Source organism: Pan paniscus, chromosome 13, assembly GCF_029289425.2.
Source record: "Pan paniscus chromosome 13, NHGRI_mPanPan1-v2.0_pri, whole genome shotgun sequence".
In the NCBI taxonomy this organism is placed as follows: domain Eukaryota; kingdom Metazoa; phylum Chordata; class Mammalia; order Primates; family Hominidae; genus Pan; species Pan paniscus.
The window spans coordinates 144628330-144649367 of record NC_073262.2 but is presented as its reverse complement, the minus strand read 5'-3'; the positions used below and the strand labels follow the sequence as shown (position 1 = coordinate 144649367).

At 43.7% G+C, this 21038-nt stretch overlaps 1 protein-coding gene across 7 annotated transcripts; it reads right to left on the bottom strand.

The window, feature by feature from the left end:
• Window positions 1-1970: 1970 nt before the first annotated feature.
• Window positions 1971-20913, bottom strand: LOC117979516 (forkhead box protein D4-like 3). 7 transcript variants are annotated; one of them, XM_055109336.1, is made up of 3 exons: window positions 20784-20913; window positions 14557-14697; window positions 1971-4178 (listed from the first exon to the last, which is right to left on the bottom strand). In XM_055109336.1, the coding sequence occupies exon 3, from the start codon at window positions 3940-3942 to the stop codon at window positions 2668-2670; it is 1275 nt and encodes a 424-aa protein (XP_054965311.1). In that variant the 5' UTR covers window positions 3943-4178; window positions 14557-14697; window positions 20784-20913; the 3' UTR covers window positions 1971-2667. The 7 variants fall into 7 exon arrangements, with proteins under 7 accessions (XP_054965311.1, XP_054965312.1, XP_054965308.1 ...); XM_055109337.1 differs by having other exon boundaries at window positions 1971-4058; XM_055109333.2 differs by having other exon boundaries at window positions 20640-20908.
• Between the last annotated feature and the right edge of the window lie 125 nt (window positions 20914-21038).

The following is a 21038-nucleotide window of genomic DNA, read 5'->3' as shown; positions in this document are numbered from 1 at the left end:
GTGTGGGGGGGTCGGGGGTAAGGGGCCTCCCCGCGCCTCCCAGCCCTTCGCGCTCGGCTCCAGCTCTTTGGCTTCCTTCCCTGGGCAGCTCTAGGCTTAGCTCTCAGCCATTTCTCAAGAAGACGATCCCGAGGGTCGAAGACCACCCTTGACCCTTGACCATGGACTCTTCGTGTAACTTGGAAGAGCCGTGATTTTAAAACCCAGCCTCAGGGTTACGGAAGCCCGAGATCTGGGAGGCGTCCGGGACCTCCCTCCCAGAACCGCAGGGACCCGGCCTGGGATCCAGAGTGTGGCCTCTCGCTCTGTGCAGTCAGGAAGGCGGCCAGGTCTGGTCACCGCGCCAAGCACTACGCACCTCTGGGACGCGTCGTTGCGGGGCGGTGGGGGGGCTGGGGCGCCTCCACGACGCCTGGTCTGCCCGGCAAGTGCTTGGTGTCGTTGGTGGGTTCGTAGCTGCGACACGTAAACGTCCGTTCCGCGAGCCGGGCAAGGCAACCCCTGCGGGTCGCACCCGAAGGCCGGACCTCTCCAAGCCGCCTGGGTGCTTCCAAACAGGTGGACCCGAAGCTCCTGTTTGATCGGAGAATAACGTTTAATTTACTCCGCCACTGAATTGATGGTTTAAATATTCATCTTTGGATATGGTTTAACATTAGGCAAAAATTAGGAGCTTGGAGGCAGTTCCGGGAAGGGGTCTGACCCTCAGTCACCCATGTTCGTAGCTGTGTTGGTCTGCCCTCGGGCAAGAGAAGGAAGATAATTGGGAGGGTGCCAAGAAAGCCTAGAGAAAGTCCCTTCTGGGTTCAGCGGCCGGCTGTAGCCGCTCTCCCAGGACGTTTGTTGACAATAAATGAAGGAAGGTCGGCCTGGAGACGTTTTCGCACAACGGACAGAGGGGAGTTGGAACGTAAACCAGCGAGAACCTGGCATGAAATAGGACCCCTCTATTCTCAGTTTGTTTCCAAACTCTTAGACTGCCCCAGCCCTGCCGGATTTGCTAAAAGTGGTCTATTTTGGACGCTGGTGGTGCTATGGGGCTGACGGCTACCCATGCAAAGAAGAGGGAAGAATTGGAAGCTGGGGTCTGGGCAGCTACCAAAGGTGGGGCTTGGGAACTTTTCAGAACGTCCTCAGAACCGCAGGAGCCAAGAGGAAATCTCCCGTAGGGGATCTCAGGTAGGGCATGCCAAGAAATTCCAAGAGACGGGATGGAGAAGAGAAGCGGGAGAAAAATCGGCCAATTAGACTACTGTAAAAATGTGTGTCTCCATGTTTGTCCTCCCTCCTGAAATAAGAAATTCATAGCTGGGGGTGGGGAGTAGATGGGGGCTGGGGGAAAAACTTTCTCACATTCACAGAGCAGCTTCCCTCAAAGCGGCACGGAATCGGGAACCCCACTCAGGACAGGGGAAAACGGCCAAGTTCCTAGAAATTTGTTTTCTTTGTGGGGAGCAATTCATGATGGGCGTTCTTGTCTGGTTTCCCCCCACTCCGTCCCCTGACGCCGAGTAACACTTAAACCTTTCTAGTTGCAAAGTCTTTTCAGAGTTTTTTTTTTTTTAAGAAATAAGTTTTGAAAATTCTAGTGCTTAAAATATATATATATATATATTTATAGCCTTTTATTTTCCCTGAGTACATGTTGGCCACTACATTCCAAATTGATCTCAAATGGTTTTCCAGCTTGTTGGGGGGTGATGAAAAATAAATGGAGAATATATTTACATGCCCTCCTATTCTTTTCTTTTAGAAGTCTCATAAATAGTAAATTTCCTATTTTAAAAGCCAGGACATTTTCAACCTCAAATATTTGGAATTTTTAAAGGCCATATTAAAATGGATTACTTCTGCTATCTATAATAAATATGAATTGTGAAAATAAATTGTTTGAGGGAAAATAATGTAGGTTTTAAAAAGTTCCATTTAGAAAGGGAAGAATGAGACGTAATAGAAAATAAACGATGTAGTGTAGTGACTTAGCATTTTATTTCGTCTATATAACTAGGCTTAATTTTAACACCTTAATTTTAACATTAAAGATGGCACGTCAGACACACAGATAAGAAATCAATGTTCTGAAATTAATATCCTACTTACATTAAACATCCCTATCAGGAAGACACAGAGAGTAGAAGCATTTTGCACTAGACTTAGGAATAATACTTCCAGTTCCAAGGAAGTGAAGAAGGGGGAACATGTTTGGCATCGGAGGCTGTGTTTTTGTTTGCTTGCTTGTTTTTCTTTTAATGCCAGAACAAAATACCCCACTCACGTTCATAGTACCCCAGGAAATGTGCAAATCGGGAAAGCCATAGAAGCCACAACCGAAGGCAAGAAAAGATGACTTGACGCCCTGCGAAGGTTACGTTCAGGTGGTTTTTAGAGGAACGTAATCCAGCTGTTTCTTTCTAACCATTTTGCAGCGAACAGAAGTTCGTGTTTGCTCTCCAGCGGGATTCAGATGCACACGCCCAGTATGGGCCGCGCAAGGTGGAGTGAGCAGCTGCGGGTCGCTCCCCACTCCCACCTGGCTCTAGGAGGGCCCTGCGGAGTTGGCCAGGGAACTGGGCGTGGGCGATACTAAAAAAACTGGTGAGGTCCCCTCTCCGCCCAAAGGGGCAGCCAGCGATGTCAGCCTAGAGCCCTCTGCCACTGCCTGATACCTCAGCAGCGCCGACGCGGCCGACAGGTGCCCGCCCAGCACCGCGCCCTTGGTGGGAGCGCAGCCGTTGGCGCAGTCCTCCTCCTGATGCTGCTGCTATTGCTGCAAAATTGTCCGAGCAGCGGCGGCGGCGGACACTTGCAGCAAAGGGGCAGCGGTTTGGGGATGCAACAGGCTTGATGGTCGCTGGAGCAGGTGGCAGTAGCTCCACGCGGTCGGGGACAAACTCTGCGCAGCCCCTGTACCCACTCCCCTGACCCCTTGCATAATACTCTCAATGCTGAAAGAGATGCATCCGCCTCCCGGTGGCGACGCCAGACCCTTGCCCTCCTCCCAAGGCTGAGGACCAAGTGAGGGCTGCAGCACGGGAAGGGTGCCGGGGTCGCCAGGTCCGCGCCTTCTGCTTTATTCGGTGCCCCGGCATAGACGGGGGCCGAGAGCAGTAGGTAGCGAAGAGGATGCGGGTGCAGCAGAGCGTAAGGGCGTCTCCCGGGGGCGGTGTTGGGGTAGGCCCCCGGGACTGGCTGCGGCGGGGCAGGGGCCCCAAGCAGAGGGCCTGGGCGGGGGTTGTGCAGGGCGGCGTGTGCAGCAGATAGAGGGAAGGGGTGGGGCAGGTGGGCTCCCGGGGTCAGTTGGTGGCGCTTGAAACGCTTCCTACGCCGGAGAAAGCTGCCATTGTCGAACATGTCCTGCGAGGCGGGGTCCAGGCTCCAGTAGTTGCCCTTGCCTGGGTGGCCCGGCTCGCGGGGGATCTTAACGAAGCAGTCGTTCAGCGAGAGGTTGTGGCGGATGCTGTTCTGCCAGGCGGGGAACTTGCGGCGGTAGTAGGGGAAGCGGCCGCTAATGAAGGCGCAGATGCCGCTGAGCGTGAGGCGCTTGTGCGGGTTTTGCAGGATGGCCATGGTGATGAGCGCGATGTACGAGTAGGGAGGCTTTGCCGGCTGCCGGGCATCTTCAGAGGCCGCCGCAGACCTTGGGGGTGCCCTGAACTTGGTGCCAAACTCTGAGGGGTCGCTCGGGCCGCCGCCGCCCTCGATGTGCTCTCGGGGAAGCGCAACCCCGCCCCACCGGGCCACCTGCAGCCCCGGCTGGAGCCACTGCTCTAGGAACTGCTGGCTCGCCTCCTCCTCCTCGTCTTCCACCTCGTCTTCATCTTCCTCCTCTCCCAGGACATCGATTTTACCGTCTCCCCCATCGGAGTCCCGGAGGCTGCGCTGCGGTGTGGCAAGTTCATGGAGGAGCAGGTGCTTCAGTCGCAGGGGATGACACACTTCCATGGCCCCCCATGCCAGAAGAGTTTGTAGTCTCCTCTCATCACCTTGAAGAGTACTGGTCAATTATTTTGTAGAATGTCCTTCAAATTGGGTTTGTCTGCTGTTTTCTCCTGATTCAGCTTAGGGAAAACCACCACAGATGATGTGCCACTCACACAGCACCACATCACAGGTACCTGCTGCCAATATGATGCCACCTTTGAGTTCTTGGTTGGGGCTGTGTCTGCCAGGTTTCTCCACTGTAAAGTATTGTTCCCTTTGTAATGAATAGCTATTTGGGGGGAGACTTGGCAGATATTCTATTTCTCCTAATTCTTTCACCTGTTAGATTTCACCTTGCTGCATCTGTCAAGGGACTGTGCTTATAACAATTATCATGGTGATTTTCTATTTCCCTTATTCCTTCTACATTTATTAACTGGAATTTTACAAGGAAGAACTGTTCCTTATCCCTCACTTATGCATTCATTTATGTATTGATATCAGCCTAAATGGATGGCTATTTCTTTTCTTTTTTAGGTTGTAATCCATTACTACTGTTGTCTATCCTGTGGCTCGAACTGCTCCAGCTTTGGCCAATGCAGCACTTTTTGACGGACATCTACCCTTCTGATATCTGACAGGCTGCCATCACTCACCTTTCGTTTGCCCTACCCCAACCCTGGAACAAACCCCTTCCCTGAGGAGCCCTTAGGATCCACCATCTCAGGCTGGCTCTGGTCACTGATGCAGGTGTCACTGCTCTAAGGCCCTCTGTCGACAGACTTAGAAAACAGATGTGTTACACTAACTCACACATGCATAGACCCACATTTCTCTCTCTCTGAAAAAACCAACAGCCCTAGTTCATGCTGACACCTCCAACCCTGATCCAGAACCACAGGATAACTCTAGCACCATCCTTCCTTATTTGTAACTTCTTCCTAGAATACGTACAGTTTTGAGATTGCTAACCCATGCCCCTATGAGAAACAAGTGCACTAACCAGAGGTTTTATCTTTAGCCTTACAGCATCCTGTCAAAACACTGTTTTCCAAAGTTACTGATAGGTCAGCTAATTCTACATCCATTTCACTATGGTTATGGCAGCATTCCCTAACCGTTTTGGCACCAAGGACCAATTTCTTAGAAGACAGTTTTTCCACAGACTGGGGCGAGGAGGGGGGATGGTTTCAGGATGAAACTGTGCCACCTCAGATCATCACTCTAACATCATAGTTAGAGTCTCAAAAGGAGTGAGTGAGCAACCTAGATCATTCACATGCACAGTTCACAACAGGGTTCATGCTCCTATGAGAATCTAATGCTGCTGCTGACCTGACAGGAGGCAGAGCTCAGGCAGTAATGCTTGCCTGCCCTCTGCTCACCTCCTGCTCTGTGGCCCAGGTCCTAACAGGCTACGGACAGGTACCGATCCGTGGCCTAGGGGTTGGGGACCCCGGATTATGGGATAAGTTTGTAATACCATTTGATTCATCTGTCACAGTTTGTATCACTTGGGCACTCCCCCCAGTAACACACACACAAACATCTTTGTTGATTTTAGTGAAATTTTGTGGTGCACAGTTCCATGGGTTTTGACAGGTGCACAGTCAAATCTAACACAGTCCCATCACTCCCCAAACTGCCTCTCACTCTCTTTGTAATCAACTCCTTTTCCCCAACTCTTAACCCCTGGCAACCACTGATTTGTTCTTCTTCCTTATGGTTGTGCTTTTTCTAGAGCATCCTTTAAATAGAATCATACAATATGGAGGCCTTTTAGGTTTGGTTTCTTTCACTAAACAAAATGAATTTAAGATTCATCCATGTTGTGGGAATTAATAATTTGTTCCTTTTGACTTTTGAGTGGTATTCTGCTGTAGAGATGTTACCACAATTTGTTTATTCATTCACCAGTTGAAGGATATCTGATTTTGAGTGTTGGCAATTACTGAATAAAACTCTATTAACAGTCACATGCAGGTTTTGTGTGAGCATGAATTTTCACTTACCTTGGGTAAACACCTAGGAGTGAGACTGCCAGGTCCTAAGGCAGTGTAACACAGTAAGAAGCTGCCACACTGTTTTCCAGAGTGGCTGTGCCATTCTGCATTCCCAGTAGCAGGGTTGGAGAGCATATTCCTGCCAGCACTTGGCACTGTCCTTGCCAGCACTGGGATGCTTCGTGATTGTTCTTTCATCTTAGCTACTGATGTAGGCCTGTGCTGGTACCTTATGAAGAAGGTGCACAGCCTTCCAAATCACCTAGGCCCACTGTGGCAGTCTCATTCCCCAGAACATACTGTTATATCTCTAGCTGGTCAGCTGCTTGCCCCAAATGGTACTGTGGCCTTAGGCTAGGTGCAGTGTTTACCTTCCGGATTGCTTGCATTTGTTTCCCTAACAATAAATTATGTTGGGCATCACATGCTTATTTTTCTCTGCTTATTTGCATGGGCTTCTCTGCAATCCATGCAAGTTGTTTGGTGAAGTACAGGTTCACCAAAACTATTCCCCAATTTTTTACTGGGTTGTTTTCTTATTGTTGAGTTTTAAGTGTTCTTTATTATTCTGGATACTAACCCTTTGTCAGATATGTGACTTACAAATGTGTTCTCTGAGAGTAGAATTTTAAAATTTTGATAAAATGCAAATTATAGATTTTTTTCTTTTATGGATTGTGCTTTTGGTATCATATCTAAAAACTCTGCCCAAGATCATGCAGACTTTCCTTTGGGTTTCTTCCATAAGTTCTACAGTTTTACATTCTACATTTAGGTATATGATCCATTTTGAGTTCATTTTTGTATAAAATGTGAGCTGTACAGGTTATTTATTTATTTATTTTTGCATATACACTCTAGTTTTCTAGTCCATTTGTTGACAAGATTACACTTTCTCCATGGAATATATTAAGAGGTGCCTTTACACCACTGTCAAAAATAAACCAACCATATCTGTATGGACTTATCTGGGGTCCTCTGTTCTGTTCCACTGACCTGTGTATCTATCTTTTCACCAATACCACATACCACTCTCTTGATTGTGGTGATTTTACATTTTATAGTAAATCTTGTTCTTTTTCCTTTTTCAGATGGAGTTTTGCTCTTGTTGCCCAGGCTGGAGTGCAATGACAGGATCTCTGCTCACCGCAACCTCCACCTCCCAGGTTCAAGTGATTCTCCTGACTCAGCTTCCTGAGTAGCTGGGATTACAGGCACCTGTCACCATGCCCGGCTAATTTTTTTTTTTTTTTTTTTTTTTTTTTTTTTTTGTATTTTTAGTAGAGACAGGTTTTCACCATGTTGGCCGGGCTGGTCTTGAACTCCTGACCTCAGGTGATCTGCCCGCCTTGGCCTCCCAAAGTGTTGGGATTACAGGCCTGAGCCACCACGCCCAGCCGTTGCTCTGCCTTTCTAATGATGACTTTAGGTATCAGTTTTTAATATAAAGTTTATCTTTTTTTTCTTTCACAGCTTGTGGTTTTTGTGTGGTAAGCAATCTGCCTACTTTACATTGTGAAAATATTGTTTTCTTCTTAAAACTTTACAGTTTTAGCCTTTTACAGTTCATTCTACAATCCATCTAAAATTAATGCTATGTCCACAGTAAGAGTGAGTAGCAGAGTTTCATTTTTCCTTGCATGTTTATCCAGTTGAAAAAATCTTTCCCTTCCCAATTGAACTATGTTGGTTGAAAAAACTTTGATTTCTCCTGTTGTTGCACTGTGCATCCTAGTGTTTTGTAAATTAACTATTCTTATCTTCTTAGTTTTTTATAAGTGTAAACAGGGGAAATATAATTATAATTTCTTTTAAAAGAGCTCTCTTACTTAATAAAGAAACAGGCTGGGCATGGTGGCTCACGCATGTAATCCCAGCACTTTGGGAGGCTGAGGCGGGTGCATCACCTGAGGTCAGGAGATCAAGACCATTCTGGTCAATATGCCAAAACCCTGTTTCTACTAAAAATACAAAAATTAGCCAGGTGTGGTGGTGGGTGCCTGTAGTCCCAGCTGCTCAGGAGGCTGAGGCAGGAGAATTGCTTGAACCCAGGAGGCACAGGTTGCAGTGAGCCGAGATCACGCCACTGCACTCCAGCCTGGGTGACAGAGCAAGACTCCATCTTGAAAAAAAAAAAAAAAAAGAACAAACGAACGAACAAAAGAAAGGACAGGAAAGGGAAAGGAAAAGAAATAAAATGTCTAATGTTTTTTGCCCACCAAACTAGTTAAAGTAATTACAAAGACAAGGCTGCTGTAAACACCTTGTGCACTGTCCCCAAAACGCAGATGGCATGGGAGCAGACAGCACCTTTAGATGAAGACACACATGCAGCCTACACAAGGCACACAGATGCATTTCAGCCATTATTCCCTCATGATGAAACCCTCCCCTTGTGCAGTGTGTAACCTGAACTGACACACACACATCTTGGGTGAAGTGTGAAGTAATGGGAATCTGTGTACACTACTATTCAGAGTATAAACTGGTGCAAAATTACAGAAGGTAATGTGGCAATACTACAATTTTAAATATATAATTCTATTAGGAACTTAGATTTCATAAATATTCACACAAGTATGCAAAGAGATATTCACAGATGACCCATGCTATACTACCAGAAATAATGAAAAGTGGGAAATAGCCAAAATGATGTCAGTGGAAGCTTGGACAAATAAGTTATGGTATACCTAAACAATGAAATGCCATCATTAAAATGAATGAGGAACTCAATGCACACTGACATGGAACAACTTCCAGGAAATACAAGTGGAGGAAAAGGATGAACATGCAATGCATTAGGAGAACATGCTGACACCACCTCACTGGAAAGGGAAAGAGGTGCATGACCTGTGACACTGTGGTTCTGTTCCTAGGCACAGACCCAAGGACCCTGTGCAAGGCAATGCAGATTTAGATGCTATTTCAGTTAATGGAACTCTACCTTCCAGCTGCTCAGGCCAAAGTCTTAGTCTCACCCCTCGACCCTCTTACTGCACCATACACATTCCATGTGTCAGTTCCACCTGCAGAATACACCCAGGATTTGAGCCCTTCCTCATCCACCACCTCCTTTCTCTCCAAGCCATGATCATTTCCCATGGGGGTTAACCCAAGCCTCTTAAGAACTGGTCCACTTGCTTCTGTCCTGCCTCTTGGAAGTCTGTTCTTAACACAGTAGCCAGAATAATCCTGTTAAAGCATAGGCCTGAACAAATCACTCCTCTGCTCAAAACCCTGACTCCCTACTTCACTCAGAAAAGCCCAAGTCCTTACTATGACAACAGGTACTTCACAGCTGGGACCCAGTCAGGCTGGGATCTTGTCTCCTACCGGCCCCGCTTCTGGGCTCCCCTTATCCATGCTGGAACCCTGCTGTCCCTGAATATGCCAGATGATGTACTCCTGCCTTGAGGTCTTTGCACTTTTTCTTTCCCTGCCGGGGAGGCCCTGCCCTCAGACATCCATTCATCCTGCTCTCATTGCCTAAGGTTTGCTTCCACAGATGGCTTCTTAGAGGCCACTCTCTGTAGATCTTCCTCTAACACCACCCATCCTTAGCATTTCTTATCTCCCACATACTATCACAATTACTACACTGCGGAACTCATCTTGTCCACTGCCTATCTGTTTCACCAGAATGCAAGCTCCATCAGACATGGGTTTTCATGTTTCATTTATTGCTGTATCCTGACACCATAGCACATAGTAAATCCTTAATATATTGTGGACTAAACAGGTGTAACAGTATGTGTAATAAGACGAGAGACATCTCTAAGTCTGGCTCCTGGGTAGATTTTATCTACCCAACAAAGGAGTAGAGGTAGGACTCCGGCCCATGCCATTTCCAAGGAAACCCTTTCTGGAGGGGTGGGGAAAGCTGTGTCCTTCCCATCAAGAGCAAAGAAAAGCCACTACCACTTATGTAGGAAAAATCCCTATGACTCTACCCCTGGGGGTAATCAACAGGCAAAGGGCAACACACTTACTGTTCCCTGTGAGATAATTAACAAAAATAAGCCTCTGTTCAGAATATCTCAGGTGTTCTGGACAAAAAATAAAGATTCAGGATAAAGTTAATGAAGATGAAAATTTTAAATCAACTTAAGGTTCTGAGAAAAAGTCTGATGGCTCTGGATTTCCTGGTGACACAAGAGATCCGGTTGTTTTGAAAAGATGGAGAAGGAGTATGTAGGGAGCCGAACATCAGAGGAGAGTGAAGGAGTTTGAAATATTGATAACACAAAGAGGAGTAGAGCAGGCCAACCAAGCAAACACAGTGGGGCTGTGGGCCGCATGGGGGCCCTACAGGCACATAGCAGATGACCAAGAAACATCAGTTTACAGAATGAGTGGAAGAATAAATGAGTGAGCAAGTGAAAAGAGCAAATAAATGAGTGGGTGAACAAGGAGGAGCAAGCAATGGGAGAATAAATTCAGAAGAAAGCAAGTGAGTGAATTGATGATGTCCCCACTGTGTTCCCTGGTGTGAATCTTCTTTCTTATATTTCTTAGCTGCTCATGTGTTGGTTCATTTAGGGTTGGGAATATGCCATTTGAGTGTGTTTTTTAAAAAAAGACTGGGATGGAGTTTAGGGTAACGGCAAGAGTGTTACTGAAACAATGGATCATGGAATATAAGCTGGACAAAAGGAGACATGATAAAAAGAAGGTTGATAGGATAGAAAAAATAAGGCAACGGTTGAGGTGGTAGTCAGGAAATCTGGAAGGTGAGAAGATTATGCTTAAGGACTGGGATGCCCGAATTCATGAGTCTGGACCATGGGAGTTGGTGGCTGAGACAGAGAAGAGAAGAGGAGAGGAGAGAAGGAGATCCTAGGAACAAAGAGGACAGTACTAAGGCCAGAGGCTGTGAGTCCCACAGGTGGACACTGAAACCACCAGGCAACAGCAGGGACTGGGGTGGAGAAAATGACCACGATTCTTTGCAGACTCTGACATCTGGTGAGCATGACTATGCAGGAGGTGACTGTGCAGAAAAGGATCTGAGCTAGAAAAGGGGAACTTCACCCTTCATGTTCTATGCTTCAGGACTGCATGAATTTTCTGTTGTTTTTCATTTACAAAGAGGACATGTTGCTTTATAATTGACAAAACCCACAAATTTGGGGAAGAGATAATATTAAAGTCAGAGAAAAGAGTTTACAATCCAGAGAAAATCATTAATTTAAGAAGCACTAACAAATACTGCTTGAAACAGTGCTGAGTCCGACACTGAAATTAATTTTCTTTTTCTTTCCAGTCACTAAAGAAAGGGTATCAGGAAGGCCATCTGGATTTTTGCTGAAACCTGTAACAATACTCTAAAGATCCTAAGGGGAAAATGCCAATGTGCTAACAAGGATATTTACTTAAATGGATACAGGATGTCTTCTCTCCAAGGTACAGTGGCTTTCGAGCCCAGTACACACTTCAAGGGCTAGAAGGATCCCCTGAATTCTCTATCCCTCATGGTAACCAGAGACTATGTTCACATTCTCATAAGGGAACCAAAAATGTAGCTTCTTCTATCTTGTTTCCTTGGGGGATGCACAATTTAAAAATGCTTTTTATAGAATTCCATTATCTTGGGATATCCTGGGAACTACTAGAGTTGAAGATAATTTTGGTAGAACCTTAAAATACGATGGCCCCCATTGCTAAGCCCACTGAGAACCAAATTACCAAAGTAAGTGTTAAGACATTCAAATTTGAATAGAAAATATAATGTTTTATGAGGTATAAAAAAATGCAATAAAAAAGATTTAGAAAATTCAATGCAAAGAACCCAGAAGCATCTCTGCCAAGACTGAGCTGAATGCGTTGTTTGACTACACACTCCCTTGTCAAATGTCAACTTCATAAAAGACAAGGAACAACTTCTTATATATCCTCAACAGTGCCTATACTTATACTGAAATAACTATAGGCAATTACAGTGCCCATAATAACACTGAAATCCGATGGAAAAAGTTAGAAATTCTTAAAGATATATAGTATCTAGACACTCTTCTTCAATATCTTTCCTTTATAGGAATCACACAATTTCTGTCGTCAAACATAAAACTGAGTGGCAGAAACACTATGCTGGACAGAAGACCCAGCCAGATTATTTACTTACACCATTTCCCCAGCTGAACCCTCAGAGTCCTTCTCAGGGCCACCCTTTTGGCTAGTCCAATCAATCTGTGACTCAGTCTTTTACTGATCCTGACCCTCTGTCCAGCTGTGCAGACATCACCATAGGCAGCACTCAACATTTCTCACCTGTCTACTGAAACCCTTAACTGGCTGTCCTCTCTTCAATCTGGACCCCAGCTGATCTACCTTCTATTCTGAATCAACAGCCTAATAAAAGGCTTCCTTAGGTCAGGGTTAAGATGAATCCTCTGTCCATCAAACTATGTTTAAACCTCAGTAATATCATGAATGTTGCTTGAAAGAGCAGCTTAATCAAGGATTCAGAGTATGAACTGGCTGGCTTCCCCCAGATCAACCACGTTGAATTGCTTAATTTCTTCCCTATGTTCTCTAAACTTTGAATACTAAAATGAGTTGAAAAGTAAGCAGAAGGATACTAAAGGCCTATTTTCCCGCACGTTCACAAAAAAGAAAATTAACAAAGTTACGTAGAATCTTGATTACCTAAATTATTTTTACTATAGTTCTTTTTCTAAGCTTTGAAAGCCCACCTTAAATCAAAGAATTAGGGGTACTGTGTTTCTCAAAGACATGTGGGGGAAAGAGAAGGCCATTTATATAGTGATTTTAAATGGTGATTACATATGGTCTTATCTTTTTAAAATCAATTTTAGGTTCAAAGTTAAGTGGTTTTTCCTTCCAGAGAAAGGATATATTAAACATCTGCTGCAGTTTCAGGTCACCAACAGCCTCTACCCACAGGTTTGGATTTGCATTTTTGTAGGAACGGACAGAAGTCCGAGGAAGATGAACGAAAGATGAACGAAATGGCAGAGTAGGAAGCCGGGGCAGTCCCAGTACTGCAAAGCAACTAGGTGGGGTAAAAGGTGGTGCTGACTGGTTCTCGCTCACTGTGCCCCACAGAAGGTAGCCAGGGTTGCTGTCATAAAACCTTTTTGTGCAGGGATGCTTGTGTTAGCAGCCATTGATTCAAAGGGGCGGATCTGTAGGTAAGTTTGGGGGAAGGGGAAAGGGAGACAGAAGGGTAGCCAGTTATGCAAAGAAAACATATCTCGACTGTATTCTCTAATTTTATGTGTGCAGTGCAAAAAAAACCAATTCTCAGACATTTAAAATGTGTTTGAGATGATGGGAAAAAGAATACATGAGGGAAAAAAACAAATTCCCACAAATTCCTCACCGCAGATGCAGCAGTAACACTGTACTTCAAGCATTACAGCTTTTTTTAAATTGACATTCTGTAATATATCTCCCCATCCTAAAATCCACATTTAATAGTGGCTATTGGGAGTAAATGTGAGACACCTAACATTTCTAGATACAGCCAACCAACTTTAAATTTTAAAAAAATTGCCATAATAGTAAAAATGACCTAGAGAATTCATAACTGTATAACATTATGCAATACCAACAGCATAATTACAAGCTTTAAATAAGTTTTACAGCTATCAACATTAAATACATCTTAGTGTGGCAGAGAACTGCTACAATATAAGTTTAACAAATATTATGTATTATCCTCACTGTAACTAAAATAGAAAATTAATTTCTGCTTCAAATACGGCAAAAACCAGTCTCTGGTCTAAAGTTACTAAACTTCTGTCAGAAAAACATATGGCCCATCAAGCACACAGTTGATAATTACACAAATGTAAAATAATATACAATAAATGACTAGACCCATGACATTCTAGAGGAGGCTATCTCAAGACCTTCCTAGCCCTCCAAATTCTCAAACACCACTGTGGTAGACACTGTAGTCATCATACGATAGCCACCTACCCTGGTTCTGTGCTCATGCAGTCTCTGGTTTTTATCTGGACACACGGCTGGGCCACAACCCCCAGCCTCCCTCGCACTAGTGCTCTAGCCAACAAGGTGTGGGCAACGTGATGCATGTAACTTTTGGGCTGTGCCACTGAAACACAGGTTGTATCCCACCAACCCCACCTACCCTTCGGCCTGAGTGCAAATGTGGCAGGTAATACACCGTTTTGGACCATGCAGGTAAGGCTGCACTCTCGGGATGGCAGAGCAACAAGACAGACTGTGCTTGGCCCCTTGACAATGTTACAAGCAAAGTCATCATGCCAACTCAGGCTTTCAAGGGAGAAAAACTGATTTGTCTTGTGTAAGCCACTATTATTACATTTCTGATACATGCCACCAAAACTGTGTATTTTAATTTCCTCAGGTTCCTCAGCTATAATGTGGGATTAATAATAATACCTCTCTCCCAATTATTGTGAGGATTAAATGTTTTAAATTAAAAAAAAAGAAAAAAGCATCTGTGTATGAATATTAGGCAATCTACTAGCCTCATTTTTTAGCTAAATAACTTGTTTCTTCACACCAGCCTTCTGGGTGGGCAAGTCTCAAAAGTTATGGAGCTTTGCAGGGACTTGAAAAATAGGTAAGGCCATACATGCTAAACTGGCAAATGGCATGGTTCTGCTCAGCTGTAACTTACATGCTGTGACTGATGTTACAATGGTTATTCTCTCTTTCAAGTTTCTGACTACAAGATTCACAACTCTTCCAGCCATCTTCTGTCTTAATCCAACTCCATCCAGGAGATCTCCAGTCCTGACCCAAAAATGGCATAGTTCTCCTATGAAAAAGTTAATTTATGTTAAAAAGTATATATAATTCATAAAAGTTTCTTTTCACTTAGAACATTTATTCATTAATTTTAAAGATTAAAGTTCTTAACATTTAAATGTCTGCTCATTAATTAAATGTTGGCTGGACATTGGTGACAGTGACAATAACACAGTACTTTGATTGTACTAAAGTGATAAAATGGGGTAAGTAAACGTAGTTTTACTGGCCTAATACTGCATATCCCACGAAAGGTTTACCAGAGGTGACATTCAAGCTCATACCTGAAAAACAAGCAGGGGTCAGGGAGTGTGGAATAGGGAATATTATCCCAAACAAGTATTCTCTCTTTACCAGAAGTTAGGAGCAACCAAAAATGAAATGTATTCATGTTCAGCAACTCTAAGTAGTTCAGTTTGGTTGAAGCTTAGAATAGATGAGAGGGAGTGGGCCAGAATTAAGGATGGAGAAGTCATTTAAGGCTGGATCAAGTCAGAGGAGTTGGATGCTATTCTGAGGGCAATGAGGGGCCAAAAAAGGGAAGTAAGCAGGTAAGTGATTCAATTAGATTTGTGGTTTACAAAGAACTCAGTATCACACTGGGAGAAGGTATGGGGTGAGGATCACCTGCAGGAAAGTAGTTGGGACTGGAGGCTTCTGAATGTTGATCTTTAAAAGGTGAGAGTGTACAGTGGCAAAAGAAACAGAAGAGCAGAGACTACAGAAACATTTAGGAAACAGAGTCAAACAGTACTTGAAGACTGGCTGGAAACATGAGGAGGAAATCAAGGAAGTTATCTAGATTTTGTTTTGTAGCCCCTGGTTCTGGGATAAGACATACAGAAGGAACAGCAGGGTTTTATTAGGAAAGGAGAGATAAGGGATATTAATTTCAGCTTTGGACATGCCTGTTCAGTTTGAAATACTAGACTCCAGGTATAAAAATTATGACTTAAAAAATGATGCAACTTCATGATTAACTTCATGAAGCTCACAATTTGATAAGAGTGAGACTTCAAATGCTAGTTCTTCCCATTAACTTGATTTCTGCTCCTCTTGATCAGTGATTTTCAACTACTGCTGTGCATTAACATCACAGGAAGGTTTTTAAACATTCAAGTGCTTAGTCCCATTTTAGTTCAGTTAAATATGAATATTTGGGGGTGAAGGCTAAGTTTAAATAGTTTTTAAAGGTCCACAGGTGATTCTCATACACAGTGAGACTGTGCATGAGGCTAAAAACCACCTCAGATGTTCACACTGCTGATTCAAAATGTCACATCCCAGAAAGGCTCCCTGACTCCCTGTCCAAACAGTGCCGTTATGCTGCCTCAACCCCATCCCTACCAGTCTAAGCCATTATCTAGTGCCTTCATAGTTGTAAGGGCTGTCTGAAATGATTAGCGTGTTTATCATCTGTTTTCCTCCAAGAAAATGCAATGTCTTGTTCAGGTCCGTATTCCATTACCTTGAACAATGCCAGGAAAACAACAGGAGCTCTATAAGTATTTATTTACTGAATGAATAAATATATAGATCCATGGTTCAGAAGAGAGTTGGACTAGAGAGAAAGAGGAAAATCATGAGCATTTAGATACTAATCAAGACCACACAAATAATATCACAGAATATGTCGAGAGGGAAATCAAGAGAGCCAAGAAAAAAACCCTAAGAAACATCACCATTTAAGGGACCAGCAGATATAAGCCAAGAAGAAAAACTGAAAAGGAAGAGCCAAAAAGGTACAGGGAGAAGTAGGAAGTCAGGAGAAAAATGTATTTCAAGAAAGAAATGATCGACAGAGACGAAAATGTTATAAAAACGCCAAGCATGGCAAGAGTTGAAAATATACGTTGAATTTAGCTACAGAAAGACAGCTGAATTACTCAAGCAAAAGTGGTTTCTGTAATGTGTTACTTTAATTTCACGTCCCGAACAGACTTGAGTATTTTATAATGTAGAATATTTATATCGTAGAGAATAATGTAGAATATTTACATCATGGAGAATAAATGAGAGATGAACATCTCCAAACACCACCTCCCAACTATATTTAGTATAATTAACAAAAAACAAGTTATTAAATGGGCACTTATACAATCCTAGAAGATACAGGAAAAAAAAGGAAGGAAATTACATAGACTTCAACAATATTCCTGGATCAACCACAAATGCTTAACTCTTGACTGGTGTAGGAAATGTATGATGAAGTAATTATTCTTTACACGAAGAAAATCTCAAACCTTGCTAAACTGACTTATAGTCAGAACATGTCTTTTTCAGTCACATAATGATTAATTTAAATTCTTGCTTTAGAAAATACTTTATTCCTTAAATTTCAGCACAATTTTGATAAACTTTGTCTCACAGAACTGCTTCACAACTACTGAACATCTTAAAATGCAAAACTCAATGCCCATGTTCAGTCGATCTAGAGTTATCTAAAACTGTCTCTAATAGCATAGAGCTGATTTTATGATTTTCAAGAACATTCCCACCAAAGGCAGAAAAGACCATGAAGTAGCAGATGACTGTTTAAGTGGCACCTTGAGTCTCATAAAACACATTCAACAGAAAATGGCTGCTAGGAACATCTCTGATAATTATCAAATTATCTCTCAATATCAACTTGAAACTGTGGATTCAGAAATATATATTTTTAAAAAAAATCAAGTGGATAATCCTGAAAAATACTGCTAACAGATTTTGTTACTGCTAACAAATACAGGATTACTTCAACGACAAACATTTGAGCACCAACTACATGTTATTATGCTAGGTGTTCCTGCCCTCAAAAGTGTGCAATTTAGCTAAGGAACTAAAAAAGAACAATAGCAAAACACACACAAATTCCATACAAGTGTACTATAATAAAGTGTGTTTACATGTAGATATGTGAGTGTGCATGTATACATACATACACATATGTCCACAATCTTGTAACTTGTGGTAAAGAGAGAATAAAGTTAATTTGAGCAGAAAGCAAATCAGCTGGGAAAGCTCTGACGAGAAACTAGGACTTGATCTTGGCCCTAAAGCATGGTTAGATCTTAAATGAATGGAGAGGCAAGGCAAAAAATATCAATCATGGGAATGGTGGGTGCATAAGTATAAAGGTCAAAATGTGTGCCACAGTTTGAGAAAAATAAGCAGAAAAGATTGGATAAAATGGAGAAAGTTTATCAGAGGCCTGGTACATAAGCTGGAAAAGTGACTAGAAGCCAGGTCATAGAAGAATATCAAAGAATATCAAAGGTGTTTAGACTTTATTCTGTCAGTAATTAAACGTTTTTCAGCAACAGATCAGTGTGAGCAGTGGTGTTTTGAGAATAATAATTTTCTAGGGCTTGTAGGATAGATCAAATGAAAAACATGGAGACAGAAAAAAACAACTAGGCAATAAATATCTTGCCAACAGAACCTTATCTGGATGACTGTCCTATGTACATCCCGGTATCCTCAGCTGACAAAATATTTTAAAACGTGATGACACACAAATATTGTACTTACCTATTTAGACACTATGCCCACTCATCATTTAATACACTTATCTTCTAGTTTCACAAACAATCTTTATAACATTTACATAAAGAGCCTGCCTACTGTTTCCATTAATATAACCAATTCTTTTACAACTACCTAAACTCTACAGTTAATTCATTTTGGCAACTCAGTGAGAAATGAATAGTTTGGTCTGAATTTCTCAGCTGCTAAGTTTGATTTTTTTAAGGGTTGAAAGGAGTGAAATGCAGCCATGGAAATAAAAAAATAGTCCATGCCCAAAGGCTTATTTTCAACACAGAGGAAAAGATTTGTTTCTCTGAAGATGTGTGTGCTTCACAGATTTGTTATGGTATGCTCTTTGGATCACAATGAAGTTTTTCTTAAAGCATAATCTATACAGCTCATGAACTAAAGCACAAACTCTGGATGCAGATGAAAAACAACAACAAAAACAAAAAAAGACAAGTTGCAATGTAAAAGGTCTGGGGTCTGGATCTCAAGTTTTCAAAAATACTCCCAAACTGAGGCTTCTGAGTTTGTAAATCAGAAAACAATGCTACTAAAGTTTTATAGAATGATGACAACCCACGGCTTTTAATGAGAATGTATTCGTTCAGCCAAAAAAATGTGAATTGTTAGAGCTTTGTATGCTTATTTTAATTAAAATTACCTTTATTTTGGGATTTGCAAATACAAAAAAAACTAGAAATTACTCCTGAAAATTATTAAACTTTTAAGAGCAAGCACTCAAAGGGTGTAGCTTGTATAATTTGCAAATTTTAAGCACATTTTATGCCAACTTATTTCAGACAGCCTACAATGATTAACTATTTTAAATCTTCCCTTAATTTCTATTTCATGTGGTAGGACATGTGGGTGGGGTACTTCAGTAGAAAAGGACTTCATGAAGTTCATTTGCTGGTGGAAACTCTTGGCATGAGAGACTCAGAACAAAAAAAAAAAAGTCTTTCCTTCAACAAGCATATTTTTTCTTTACAATAATAATGGCAAACATTTATTAGAGCTTACTATAAGCTATGCATTACTCTAAACAATCTACATATGTTGTCTCATTTAATCCTCATGCTGCCCTCCAAGATAGAAAACATTATTCTTGTTTTACAAGTTTCATTATCTATTTTATAGATGAAGACACTGAGGCAAAAGTTCAGTGGAGCTGGGATTCAAAATGATGGAGTCTCACTCCGGGATCCATGCTCCTAACCACTATGTTTATAATAGCAGTTCCTGAAAACCCTATTAAAACAGATGCCATTAAATTATAAGCCTTTTAACTTTTTTTTTACCGTCTATTACAGATCACTAATATGATTTCAAGTAATGATGAATCTAAATATAAAGGCACTAAAACAAGGAAAACAAGACAGGAAAGAAAACTCTAATCCATTTTAAAAGACCACATGTGTTTCCCTATTTGTTTTGCTTAAAAGTGTGGACAAATTTGATCCAGAAAGGACATTTAAAAAAATGGCACACTGAGGGCTGAGAGTCAGAAATAAGATTTACTGTAAGGACTTGCAGATAATCACAGATTCCTCATGGGAAAGGTAAACATGTAAAGACGAGGAGAAAACAGAATATGAAAGAGTAAACATCTTTTTTGATTAGGGCCGGATGGTAAGGATTTGGAGGCAGCAAGAGACAGCTTCATAAGGGAAGAAATGGTTCTCTAGATTCTTTAGTCTTTCACAATGAGTTTGAATAGACCCAAGGACAGAGGTGGAATCTAATTGAGAAAAAGGTCAAATTGAGCTTACTGTGAGGAGAAGGATGCAAAATTAGTGTCTGCTGCAAGAAAAATAAGCATGGAAAGAAATTAAGGGAGGAGACAGAGACAGAGCCAGAGCCACAGACCAGGAGTAGGAAAAAAAGGTAAGCAGCAGACGGGGCAGAGTGGCCTGGAGGAATGAGGGATCACACCTAGCAGGTGTCCACCGGCGAAGAGGCAAGGGCCGAGCCCGGAGGGCAAACGCCGGCAGGAGTCGTCCCCGAAACACCTTGCCCAGCGAGGCGGACACAAGCTCGGGCCTGCAAGACGGCCCAGGAGGGTGGGGGCGGGAAGGGGTCGCAGAAGGTGGGCAGGGGAAGCGGCTGAGGACACGCGATGCACCTGTGGGCGGCCCCCGTTCCCATCTGACTCGCCCGTAGCTCCCTGAATGAACCCTCCACACCCGCCGGCCGTCCCCAGACCCCACCTGACGCGCCCGCGGCCCATCGTCCCTACCTGACGCGCCCGCGGACCCAGACCTCAGCAGACGCGCACGCGGCAATCCCGTCCCCATCTGACGCGCCCGCGACAACCCCGTCCCCACCTGACGCGCCCGAGACCCCCGGTCCCCACCTGACCCTCCCACAGGCCCCGTCCCCACCTGACGCGCCCGCGACCCCATGTCTTCCCCTGACGCGCCCGCCGTCCCCGGTCTTCACCTGACTCGCCCGTGGCCCATCGTCCCCAACTGACGCGCCCGCGATCCCCAATCTTCACCTAAGGCGCCCGCGGCGCCCAGTCTTCACCTGACGCGCCCGCGGCACCCTGTACTACCTAGCGCGCCTGCAGCCCCCAGTCTTCACCTGACGCGCCCGCGTCCCCCAGTGCCCAACGGGCGCGCCTGCCACCTGGGCCGGCACCTGACGGCGACCAGGCGATTATCGCCGGAAGTGGGCCACCGCCTCTCGGCGCGCCTCAGGGAAGCCCCGCCCCTGGCCATGCTGATTGGCCGGCGCGGATTCGCGTGGCAGTGTTGCTGCCCGGTCCTGACGCCCGCAGCGTGCGCCTGCGTAGTAGGCACTGCCCCGCCGTCCGCGCGCGCCCAGAGTGCCGGGGCG